Source organism: Gopherus evgoodei, chromosome 8, assembly GCF_007399415.2.
Source record: "Gopherus evgoodei ecotype Sinaloan lineage chromosome 8, rGopEvg1_v1.p, whole genome shotgun sequence".
Taxonomy (NCBI): domain Eukaryota; kingdom Metazoa; phylum Chordata; order Testudines; family Testudinidae; genus Gopherus; species Gopherus evgoodei.
The window spans coordinates 56106887-56119541 of record NC_044329.1 but is presented as its reverse complement, the minus strand read 5'-3'; the positions used below and the strand labels follow the sequence as shown (position 1 = coordinate 56119541).

At 46.7% G+C, this 12655-nt stretch overlaps 1 protein-coding gene across 1 annotated transcript; it reads right to left on the bottom strand.

Moving 5' to 3' along the window:
- Window positions 1-6467: 6467 nt before the first annotated feature.
- Window positions 6468-7185, bottom strand: IER5 (immediate early response 5). The gene has a single exon (XM_030573910.1). The coding sequence runs from the start codon at window positions 7111-7113 to the stop codon at window positions 6565-6567; it is 549 nt and encodes a 182-aa protein (XP_030429770.1). The 5' UTR covers window positions 7114-7185; the 3' UTR covers window positions 6468-6564.
- Window positions 7186-12655: the final 5470 nt, after the last annotated feature.

Sequence of the window (12655 nt, the reverse complement as noted above, 5' to 3'; positions counted from 1 at the left end):
GTTCATGGCCCCACTGCTGAGCCTCCTCTACCCTGACTGGCAGTAGCATTTCCATGACTACAGAGTCTGTGCATGTCCTTTAGGGCGAGCTTCTCTCTTCTCTGGTCTTCTGAAAGCCCTGTCAAACCATACCCTATCCCTCTCTACCAACCTTCCACTCTTTTTCCATTAGCAACCCTCCCTGTACCATCAAATTCTTCCCCAGTGAGCCTGTGTATCCCCCTCAGAGCAGCAGCAAGAGCCTGAAGCCAAGGCTGGAGAGGAGGAGAGCTCTCTCCTCTCTGCCCTAGAGAAAGCTCCAGGAGTCAGCAGGGAAAGCAGCATTAGCAGTTCTATCACCTTTGCAGTTTCAGGCACACAAAACATACCCTAACCTAACAGCACAGAGCTCAAGACAAAGGTGTATATAATTTGAGAGGGGGAAGAAATTCTCCCTCTACCCAGGTTAACTAACATCTCTATAGCAGGAGAGGGATGCAAAGTACCATATAGCCAGGCAAGTCCCAAAGAGCTTCCAAGGGGCTGGGGGAGATCAGGTCCCTCCCCGCCCCCTTCAATTAACCTTAGAATCTATACAGGGCAATATGGAAGGTTTTTATAAAGCACCAGATGCCCCTCTTCCCCCTACCCCCAGCCCCACAAAATGCAGGGAGCTTTTCAAGCCCCTCCACACATGCTTTCCCCCCCTTCTCCATTCAGGTACCAGTCTGCTATTTAAACCTCTCCAATATTTAACTCTCAACATCCCAGAGTTACTGCGGCTCCAGCTCTCCCTGAAGTGGGCAGCCGCCAGTTGCTGCTCCTCTCTAGGCAAGGGAGTGGCCGCATTAAGAATGCAGCCCCTGGAGGTTTCTAACCCTTGCTCCAAGCAGCTCACTAGATTCCAGAGAGCTGAGACAAGTCCCATGGAGATGCTGCAGTAATGAGTCTAGGCTCCCTGAGGCAGGAAAAAGGGATGTGTAAGCAGGGTCATCTTGGGGCACGTTCTTCCAGGGAACCCCTGGAGTATGCCAAATGGGAGAGAACACATGAAAAGGAACATTGGACTTGGCTTTTAGCCTCCCCTCTACCCACGCCTGTTTTGTCCACTATCTTGGATGGGAACACTGGCTGGCATACACTGGAATACATATTTATCTTTAAAGGAGGAGATGATTCAGTTTTAATGCTCCCTTGCCATTAAATGTATTTTTAAAATGATTTCCTCTCTCCAGAGGGCATCCCTAATTAGATCAATAGCGCACACACACCAGGGGTGGAAATTGGACATAATTCATTAATAGTTACAGTATAAGAAAGGTGAAAGCAAATGCATTCCCCCCATATCTCAGGATACATCTTCTCCATGGGAAAATGACTTCACACCTTATTCCGGCCCAGCTCTTTTCAAGTTATTACCACCCTCTTCTCATCCTAAGTGAAAGGATTTTTGTAGCACCTTCCACTCAGGCCCTCAAAGCCTTTACAAAACACTGATTAAACCTCATAGCAGCCCTTCCAGGTCAGTATTACAACTAGGGAAACTGAGGCAGGGTGCTGAAAAGGTCACATACAAGTCCATGCAGAGATGGAACACAGATCTCTTGCCGCGCTGCCCTACTTTAGCTGTTCTTCATTCTTAATAATAGTTCAAGGTTCACTGTTATTATAGGAAGGCAAGGATTCTGCCATATTACTATTATGTCATATCCTTCTAGGCCTTGTTAAGTAGTTTCCATAAGGCTTTTCCTATCTTTCAAGTGATGGAAGTTTTTATCTGTATCTGGTATACTTATGTATTTCTCTTTCCCCAATGGGTATTTGCATGTAAGTTGTATTTGGATGTGTGTGCCTATTCTTCATGTTTCTTCTTCTTCTCCAGCCTCAATTCTGTTTGTGCCATCACCTTCACTGCTACTGCAAACTAAAGGCACTGCCATCACCAGGAGAAAATCAAAAGGAAGAATCAGAAGGTAGAACGGATGAACTAAGGAACACAGGCCCAGAGCCTCAGATTTCAATAGGAGTTTGGCACCTAAGTAAATTGGAAGACTTAGGCCACAGTTTCCTTTTATATGCCAGCATCCATAGAAACGAGAAAATAAAAGGATCGGAAAATCTGATAGAGTTGATTCTAGATACAGTGGACTGTTTGCCATGAGGCTTCAGCAAGTCTTTAATGTCTCTTCAACATGGGCCTGCTGTTTGCTATACCATCACTATTCTTATTGTTTGCATCGGTTCCCATAGAAGAGGCCGGATGCTTTAGGAAGGTGCAAAGGATTTGCTAGAGAAGTTTGAACATTAATGCATAGATCACAAGTCCAGAAGTAACAGGAAGCTTAAGTTCTCTCTCCCAGGGGAGGGAGGGGGAAGTTAGCTTTTGGAAAAGCTATGTAAAGATTATTTCAATTCAAGGATATTTTAAAAGACTTTCACTAAAGTACACAGCACTGCCTCAAGCATGAAGTAGTGTGCAGTCTTTGAACTAGTGTCGAGTGTGCCAATAGCATGAGGAGCAACTATAGTTCAGCTCTGGAGAGATCAGCTATAAACTAAAGAACAGCCTCTCATTCACTATGGCCCACTCTTATGGTTTTGTCTAACCAGCACAGTCATTAAATAACTTCACCAAGAAAAACAATGTTGGCTGCACTCAGGCTTCCTGGTACATTTGTATCCAGGCACTGGTGAAACCAACTTCGTTTGTAAATGCATTGTCGTTTCCCTTATACCAATAAGTTCAGCTATTCTTCCTACTCACATACTGGTTGGTGGGAGTGCTAGTTAGCTGCTACTCACTGCCCCACATGTGGCTGCATTTCATTGTGCTCTATAAAACCCCCTGAAGTCAGTTAGTTGCATGGTATAACCCAGGAGATAGTTCTGGGGGCAGCTTGTGAAGTTGGATTGTACTATTGGGTGTCTGGGAAGCCCACCCACTGCTAAAGGATCTCCACCCCCACCCCCAGCACCACAGAACCCACTGATTACAGGGGACAACTAATAAAAGAACAGGGACAGGAGTGTGGTCAAAGGGTCAGAAGAAGGGAACCTGAGGGGGACACCGAGCAGAGAACGCCAGACAGCGCCCACTGCTCCTCGAAGGCATCAAGGGAGCCAGTGGACACTGCCCAAAGGAACTCCGCCCAGATACGTGAACGGACCATGGATCGGAAACAAGCCCCACAGTCACCAGAGTCTCCATCGGCCAACCTCCTCTCCCTGGTCATGTAGAGGGCCATTTTAGCCAGGGTGAGGAGGAGGTTGACCAAGAGATCCTGTGACTTTGTGGGGCCACGGATAGGGAGTGAGTAGAGAAGGAGGTGAGGGGAAAGTGCAGCCAGAAACGCAACAGAAGATTAGTGAGGAGCCAGTATAGGGGCTGCAACCTGGCACACTGTAAGTAGACGTGCGCCAGGGTCTCCCTCACACTGCAGAAGGGTGAAGTTGGATTGTGCCCTTTTTTGTGAGGCTACTTATCACTTGATAAAAGGAAAAATCACACATTTAGATGTAAACTGGATAGCTCACTGCAGTCAGAAGCAGAGTTGTGATATGTACCAAAATAGTCTTTAGTGCTGCCATTTCAGATGCTGCCAACCACCAAGCTATTTTGTTGCACACCAATTACACAACTCCTCTTTGGACATTAGCTATATGACCAATGCCAAGCACTCTGCTGAACGGATGTTATGGCTTCATCTACAATGTAGACAGGCATTCAGTGCCTTCTGCCCAGCTGTAACATCAGACCTTCCTTTCTTTGCTGGCTTTTAACACAGAACCCCCATCAGGTTATGTGCAGACAAGGAGTTTTTCCTGATTAACTCCATGTGTGGCCACTTATTCCAGAGTAGGAGTATCCACACAGAGTTAAGCAGGAACAGCTTCATGTCTACACAGGCAGATATTTTAAAAATGTGGAAAGCTGTTTGGGAACAGCTTTCCAAAGAGAAGAATCAGAAAGGAGGTGGATTGAAATCTACTCATTCAAGGTTTGAATAGAAATCCTGACTGAGGAGAGACCTTGATCTTACGATCCACCCTTTTGCTCAAGAACAAGGCCCTCTCAGCCCAAAACTTTCCCCAGTGAAGTCATAGGAAGGGAGCAGCAAGAGAGGGTTCCCATGGGCACACCCCCAAAATGGTATAAATTAAAAGATAAAGTCTCCCTCAATACAGCTCTCTTCTCCCCAACAAGCTCAGTTCTTTTCACCTCTGCCAGTTGGCAACCCTTTTCAGTAGAGGACTAAAGACTTTGTTTGAAGGTGACCTGATGAGGAAAAAAGAGGGCTTTGGACCTTTTTCCTGGATGTATGAAGTTGTGAAAGCTTCTCCTCACAAAAAAAGTTAACTACACAGGCTGTGTAGTTATGTCATACTTTATACAGTAAGTACCACAAAAGTGAAACCCTATTGAGATTAAAAAGGTATTTAACCGAGAAAATGTTTTCTCCCAACTGTCATTGTTAAAAGGTAACATGCACAGGGGGGTTTTTTAGTTTTGTCTTTTTAAAAAACAGAGCAAGATGGGCCCAAAAGGTTTTTTCCTCCCCATCAAAAGCAAGATTTTTCCCCTCTGCTGGTTGTCTAGTACCCTGGATGTGCCAAGTCTTGTCCTTACATGGTTTCACTAGAGGACTTGGAGCTTCAGGGCATAGTTTGTTTTAAGCCTCAAAACAGTGACTATCAGAAGCATCATTTATCCAACACATTAAGGAATGTCTATTTAACTACATCAACACAAAAAGCAATTATCTAGACAGCTAAAAAAAAATTTTAGTTGCTCAGCTTTCACTCATGATATATTTCATTAGTTGTCCAGTCTTCCCAGACAAACTGGAACTTAATTTGTATTTTTAAAAAGAGAGAGATAAAAGATGTTTCTGGCTATTTTGATATAAAAAACAGCAGCAAAACAGGAAGACAAACCCATTTCCACAGGATTTTTAAGAATTAAATCTTCATTTATCAAGTACAGGCTAGAAAAGACTCCCATTACTCAACTAAGCAACAAAACAGGACTTTCCTTTGAAAAATTCTCTGTGCATTATGAAATAAGGATACACATCCATTTTCTCCCTCTGTAAGTCACCTTTAATTGTAACCTGAACACACTTTGGAAATAAGGACAAGAGCCCATAAAATGTATAGCTATTTTAAGTAGTACGGCTTTAGTACTATATAGAAGGGCTGTTCTACAGAATTACTTGAAGCACTCACAATTGGGGAGTACCACAGAAGTGAGTGAGCTGTGTTCTGAGGAATAGGAAAGGGGGGGAGGCAGGGAAATGACTTGAGTAGGTTGTCAGATTTTGCAGTCAGTTCTTAGTGTTAGGTAGGGATATCTGACAGCTACATAGAACATTATGCATGAAAATTCAAGTTAGAGATGAGTAGTAGTCTAAGTGCTGTTTTGACATCGAGCAACTGTTCTCAATGCAATCAAGTATAAAGGTGTTAAAATAGCATGCAAAATTGTTAGTTTCCGAATAAGAGCTTGAACTGCTACAACCCATCCCACTCACAAGTACATTACTAAATGTCTCTGAACCAATGAGCATATGTTCTAAATAAGGAGAACTGGAGATCCATTCAGCACTTCCTCCTCAGTCAAACATCACTAAAGTCTGTGGGCAGTTTGCCTAAGTACAGCACTGAACAGGGAATAGACTGCAGGCAAGAGGTAGTTCAGATGACTTGGTCAACTCTTGAAGGGGTTTTCACCATCTTCCCCTAACAGAAGGTTCCTTTATACACAGTTCAGATGAGTTGGAACCAAAACCACCCCAAGCCTCTAGCTGTGGAGGGTGGATACAGGCCACAGCCACATAACCACACCCACTCCATTTCTATCTATCCAGCCCTCCCCCTCCCGCTAAGCAGCTACAAAAATATGACTACACTTAAACAGCTGCAAAATATTTAATACGTGTTATACACGTAGAATTACATTTATACAAAAACAAAATACATCAGTGGAAGAGAGAATACTGTACAAGAGCCCCAGCACATCCCCAAGCCTTTATAGAACAAAGACCAGGAGTGACCAAGCTTACTCCAAAAGCCACAACGACTTTCTATCAGTCTGTAAACTTTTTGTTCACTGCGTTACTCATTTTAAAGCACCATGTAAAAGTTCCGACTTCCAGCTTGTCAAAACAGAAGCTTCCAATCAACACAAGTCTTTCCTAACTTAAAGTATTATCTGGGGGAGTGCTCCAAGTGTTTAGGATGGAAACAGCCTCTGGAAGATTTCACCCTGAGGGCAGAATGTTCGAGGTTAGGAGACATGAAGTCAGTTAAAAGTTGGAAGGGGATTCCTGGCAGGAAAGGGGCCACATGGGAAGGCAAAGAGTGGCACAGGCAGATCCCTAGGTGGGAAAGAATGCAGGGGGAAGAGATCGCGGCATGTCCGTGTGCAGGAAGGGAGAAGTGAAGTGCTGCTGCTGCCCAGGGCAGTTCCTAGGGCGGCGGGGCAAGGCTCAAGAGTCTCCAGCGTCGCCCAGAGCTTCCTGCCTGCCTGGAAGGAAGCCAGTCCCAGCCCTCCGGTGTCCCGGCACGGCCAGTCCGCGGCGGGGCTCAGAAGGCCACGATGGCCGTGCTCCAGGGGTTGAGGCTCCGCAACACCGGCTGCTCACAGCAGACCTGCCCCGGCTCAGACGCCTCCGCCGCGCCACGCTCCTTGCCCAGCAGCCCCGAGAAGCCGGAGCCGAAGATGCTGATGAGGCTGGCCACGTTGCCGGTCTCCATGTCCTCCTGCGGCGGGGGCGGCTCCGCCTCACGCCGCGGCTTCTTCCCCGGGGAGCCCGCCGCCTGGCCCCGCTCGGCTGCGCTCCGCTTCCGGGGGGACTCGGCCGGGCACTCCGCCCGCCCCCGCGCCGCCGCCTCCGAGTTCAGCTGGCGGTAGCCGCGCCGCAGCCTCTCGCAGTCCGGGGGCGGCGGGCCCGGGCGGGGCGGCAGAGCGCACTCGCCGCCGGGCTCGCCCAGGTAGACCCGGCGGGCGCTGCGCAGCACCAGCGACACCAACAGGTTCTTGTGCAGCTTGAGGCCGCCGCGCTGGCCCCGCGCGCTGTAGATCTTGCCCAGCGAGATGCTGACGATGCGGTGCGCTTCCAGCCGGAACTCCATAGCGCCGCCGGCTCCGGAGCCCCCACGCTGCCCGCTCGCGTCGCCGACTGAAGCTAGCCCACGCGCCAGGATCGCTTTATATAGCACCCCCGCCCGCCGGCCAATCAGAGCACCCCGCCGGTTGAGCTAACAGCCGACTGGCCCCCCCTCCACTGCCCTCTGCGCGCCCACTCTGGCCAATGGGGAGGGAGGGAGAGGGTTCGAACGCTAGCCCCGCGTAGAGGGCTCTTAAAGGGGCAATGCTAGAGCAGGTGGGGAGCCCATGGCCGGCAACAACAACCGATCCTGCGCGCGTTTGGCTAGGGGGCGCTCGAGCTGTGCAGAGCGGCGAGGGTTGCCACCTTCCCTGCCGTGCCGGATCCTGTCCCAGAGACCTTGTCAGGCGGCTGGGCCCGAGTCTGCTCTCGTTCACCCCCTCGATGTTCATGCAGCAGCAACCGCACTGTCTGCTGCTGCGGGTGCGAGGAGAACCGGGAGCGCAGTTTGGGCTGAGCACGTGCAAGCCCCCAGGACTCATCTCAGGCATGGAACATACTGAACCTCTGCCCCGCAGCTCTTCTAGTGAGTCCTGTCCCTCCTCGCTTCCAGAGTCAAATCCACAAGGTGAAAGGGAAGGGGGGAAAGAGACAGCCTGTTTGGCAGAGAAAAAGAAAAAGAAGGCTCTCTCCCTCACCCTTCCAGGCACAACTGGATGCTCACCCAAAGCAGCCCCTCCCTTGTGATGTCATGGGCACCCCCCAGCCCTTACCTTATCTGACAGGTGTCCCAGATTTCCTTGTGCTCGTTTGTGTGAATTTGGTGCTGCTGAAAACTGCCATATTCCAACTGAGGTTCTCTATGGGTCTGTCCACACTGCAACTGGAGGTGTGATTGCAGCTTGCGCAGAAATACCTGTTCTCCTCGGAAACTTCAACACTAGAGTCCGGCGTGAGTCAGATCTCTGGAATGGCACTATCGGAAAAGAAGGAATAGGAAAGGCCAATTCCAACGGCATCCTCCTCCTGAGCAAATGCGTAGAACATGGACTGGTCCTCATGAACACCCTCTTTAGACAAAATGAGAAGTATAAGATCAACCTGAAGACACCCTCACTCCAGGCACTGGCACCTTCTTGACTATGTTATTGTCAGAGCTCGAGATCAAAAGGATGTCCACATCACAAGTGCCACACATGGAACCGATGACTGTTCGACAGACCATCACCTTGTTAGATCCATCATGAATTTCCAGATTGTCTCAAGGCATCGTAATCAGGCAAAATCAGTACAAAAGAAATTAATCGTCAAGTCTCTTCAAGATATATAGTGACTTGTGAAAAACTTCAGCAGTGTCTTCAAGAGAGGTTAACCGCCATATCTACGTCTGATGATGACAATGAAAATTTCTGGAAGGGATTAAAGGCTGCCATTCTCTCGGCATGTAGTGAGTCCTTTGGCTATGTCACCCACCATCTCCAAGATTGGTTTGATGAGAATGACACTGAGATTCAGGGCCTGCTTGACCAGAAAAGAAAAGCTCATCACATATGGCAAAATGACATATCACACCAGCAGAAGAAAGTGTCATACAAGCAACTCAAGGCTGAAGCCCAAAGGAAAATCCATGACATCAGAAACAAGGGGTAGTGAGAAAAGGCCAAGGAGATCTAGCTTTATGACATGAGCTTTTTTCAAAAGGGCCATTTATGGTCCATGCTCCCATGGTGTCTCATCACTCTGAGCCCAAGACGGGTCGATGTACCTTAAGGACAGTAAAGCCATCAAAGCCAGATGGAAGGAGGATTTTGAGTCACTCCTGAACCAGGAGTCAACTGTCTCTGATACTACTATCGAATCCATACCTCAACAACATGAACGAGAATCTCTTGCTGATCCCCCCGCCCTCAAAGAAGTAACACGAGCCATCATGCAAACCCAGAACGACAAGGCAGCAGGACCAGATGGCATACCAGCTGAACTCCACAAGTTTGGTGGTGAAGAACTGGTAAAGAAGCTCCATAAACTTTATCTTCAAATTCTGTATCATCAGAAGATTCTGTAAGACTTGAGAAATGCCTACATTGTTACAATCTTTAAGAAAGGAGACAAGTTGGAGTGTGGAAATTATCAAGGCATTGCCTTGCTATCTACAGCTGGGAAAATTCTCACCTGTAGTATCCTCTTAAACCAATCACTTCCCCTTGCTGAGGAACTATTGCTGGAATCTTAATGTGGTTTCAGATCATCCCACAGGACAACCAACATGATCTTCATTGCCCACCAAATCCATGAAAAGTCTCAAGAGCAAAATCAGGACCTGCACATAGTCTTCATTGATTTGACAATGGCCTTCAAGTCCATCAGTTGTGAAGCCCTGTGGAAGGTGGTGGCCAGATTTGGCTGTCCTCCAAAATGCATTAGGATCCTAAGGCTTCTTCACAATCAGATGACCGCAACTGTTCTCTGTAATGGCTTTGAGACCGAACTTTGCATCATCAAAACTACCAGATTCTCATCTCCCAAAACAAACCCTCTACTCTCCACTCATCTATGGTCACATATGGTCTTTTGGTGGTCAGACGAAATACTACAAAGACACACTGATGCGGACATCAGAAACTGGGAGGAGCGAGCCATGAACTGACCTCACTGTTTTCACATCCTCCATCAGGCAGTGGCCTGCTTCGAGAAGATGTGCCTTGCCCTCAAAGCTGAAAAGAGAGAGAGAGAAGGAAGAAAAAAGAAATAAGTTTCTCCCACCAGGCAGCTGACCCACCAGGAAATGTCTGTATCTATTGCAGGTGGATCTGTAGTTTCAGAATCACACTCCTGAATCATCTCAGGCATCCATATGTAAATCCATGGCAGAGATCGTCCTCGAATAGAGGAACCACCAATGATGAGACATACCCATAATGGCTTTTGTCTAGCTAGTGCATCTAAAAATAGCAGTGAAGATGCAGCAGCACAGGTTTCAACACAGGCTGTAAAAGAGAGCTTGGAACTCTGAGTACATTCTCACACTGCTAGCCCATGCTGCTGCCAGGGCCAGATTAACCCATAGGCTAATAAGGCTATACCCTTAGGCCCTTCTATTTTTAGGTCCTACTGTAGGCCCTCCATTCCGTATTGAAGGAACAGCTGAGCAACAGTAGTGGGGCCATCAGAATTTTTTTGTCTCATTAGATGTAACTTTGTACAAATTAATCCATCAAGACTGTGAATTCAATTTATGGTGGTTGTGATTTTGTCTTTGTGGGCTAAGTAAGTGTTTGTGGGCTCAAGCAATATTGAACTTTGTATACAGTATGCCTACACTGGACAATAGAAACCATGCTGAAGAAAGGAGGATGGCAGAAATTGAAGGAGGCCGAAGAAAGACAGCAAAGTGCTGAAAGGTACTCCTCTCCTAAATTTTTTTCCTCCTACTAAGTCCGGTGGTGAGGAAGTCGAGGCGAATACCTGCCCAAGTGAACCCGTTGCACCTCCACCTGAGGAAAAGGAGCAGCCTCCTGTGACTTCTCTAGCTGTAGTCTCACCCCACTCCTCTGAAGACTTTCCCAGTGATAGTAATACAAACATATCCTTCCCCAAAGATCTAGGCAAGTGGGACATGATTTCTCAAGAGCTCATTGCATATTAGACTGAGAAGGGCTCACAGAAATTCCAGACTCTAAATCAGGGGTCGGCAACCTTTCAGCAGTGGTGTGCCGAGTCTTCATTTATTCAGTCTAATTTAAGGTTTCAAGTGCCAGTAATACATTTTAGCTTTTTTAGAAGGTCTCTTTTTATAAGTCTATAATATATAACTAAACTATTGTTGTATGTAAAGTAAGTAAGGTTTTAAAAATGTTTAAGAAATTTCATTTAAAATTAAATTAAAATGCAGAGCCCCCCAGACCGGTGGCCAGGACCCAGGCAGCGTGAGTGCCACTGAAAATCAGCTTATGTGCCGACTTCAGCATGCATGCCATAGGTTGCCTACCACTGCTCTAAATGCTGACTTTTCATTGACAAAGTGAGAGTACACTAATCAGAATCGTTATCGGACCATATCAGTTTTTCAATATGTGAAGCCTAACAAACAGATTGGCAAGTGAGAATGGCTCATCTATTCAACTTCTAAGCAGAAAGTGTATGGTTTTTATTGCCTCCTGTTTTCTGATACCAAAAAGTGGAGAATGTTTTGTGAAGGCTTCAGTGATTGGAAGAATACTGCATACATTACTAATCATGCAATGAGTAAGCAGCATACATTGTCAGTTAGCAGCTACAATGCCCGAAAGAAAGTTAGTGGCAGAATTGATAACCAAATGGAAACCTGTTTTTGGAAGCTCGTACTTATTGGAAGAACATTCTCAGATGCATAGTTGAAACCATAGTTTTTCTTGCTGAGCGTGGTCTGCCATTACGAGGCTCAGATGAGACTGTTGGGTCGAAACACAATGGCAATTACCTTGACATTCTAGAGCTAATCGCAAAGTTCAACCCTCTCTTAGCTCAGCATGTCAATAGAAAAGGCCATACATAATATCTATCAAAGACTATTTGTGAGGAATTCATTGCACTGCTGGCAAAGAAGACACCATCAGCCACTGCAGATGAGACCAAAGATGTGGGATATTTTTCAGTGTCTGTTGACTCAACGCTGGATGTGTCATATGTCAGCTGACTGTCCTCTTGCATTATGTGCTACCCAATGGATTTATAGTCCATTGTCTATTATTGCATGATATATCATACATCTCTCTCCTAGATACTTATTAGAGACACAATCTCTCCTCTTTCTTACAGAGCTCTGCTCTTTTCAGATTCTGTCCTAACTCTCTCGCCTGCTAGTTGACACACATCATGCTTAATCAGCAGTACTTGTGCCACTCCTGGGGTTTTACAAATGACTCTGATTTCTCATGCTAGTCAGAAGGCTAGTCTACACTGGCAACACTAAAGCACTGCTTCGGCAGTGCTTTAACATGGTTTGTGTGGTCGCGGCAGAGCACTGGGAGAGAGCTCTCTCAGCGCTCTAAAAAAACCCACCTCCACGAGGGGCACTGTCTACACTGGTGCTTTACAGTGTTGAAAATTGCTGTGCTCGAGGGAGGTGTTTTCACGCCCCTGAGCGAGAAGGTTGCAGTGCTGTAAATTGGCAGTGTAGATAAGCCCAGAAACAGACAGAAGGGGAACTGCAGTTTTCTGGAGCTTTTCAGATGTGTCCCTGGATTCCTTAGCATTTTTTCCCACCCTTGAGTGCCACCCTCACTAATATATGAAGGCTATAAATGGAGTCATCTGGGGGTGGGAATAGGAACATCTGTGCACTGAAATGCTGTGGACAAGGAAAGCTTTTCAGAGGAACACAGTGGAGAATGAGTGTAATTATTCAGCTGAAAATGAGGGATTTGTCCTTCCTACATAGGCAGATGTGGCAGTGGTGGAATTTCTCCACGATAATGGAGTCCCATATGTGAACTCCCCATTATTTACTGAATTCATTTCCATTCCTTTAGTTATGTTCCCACACTTCCAACACTCAAAATGTCAACTTTCATGTGCCAGGACTCCTT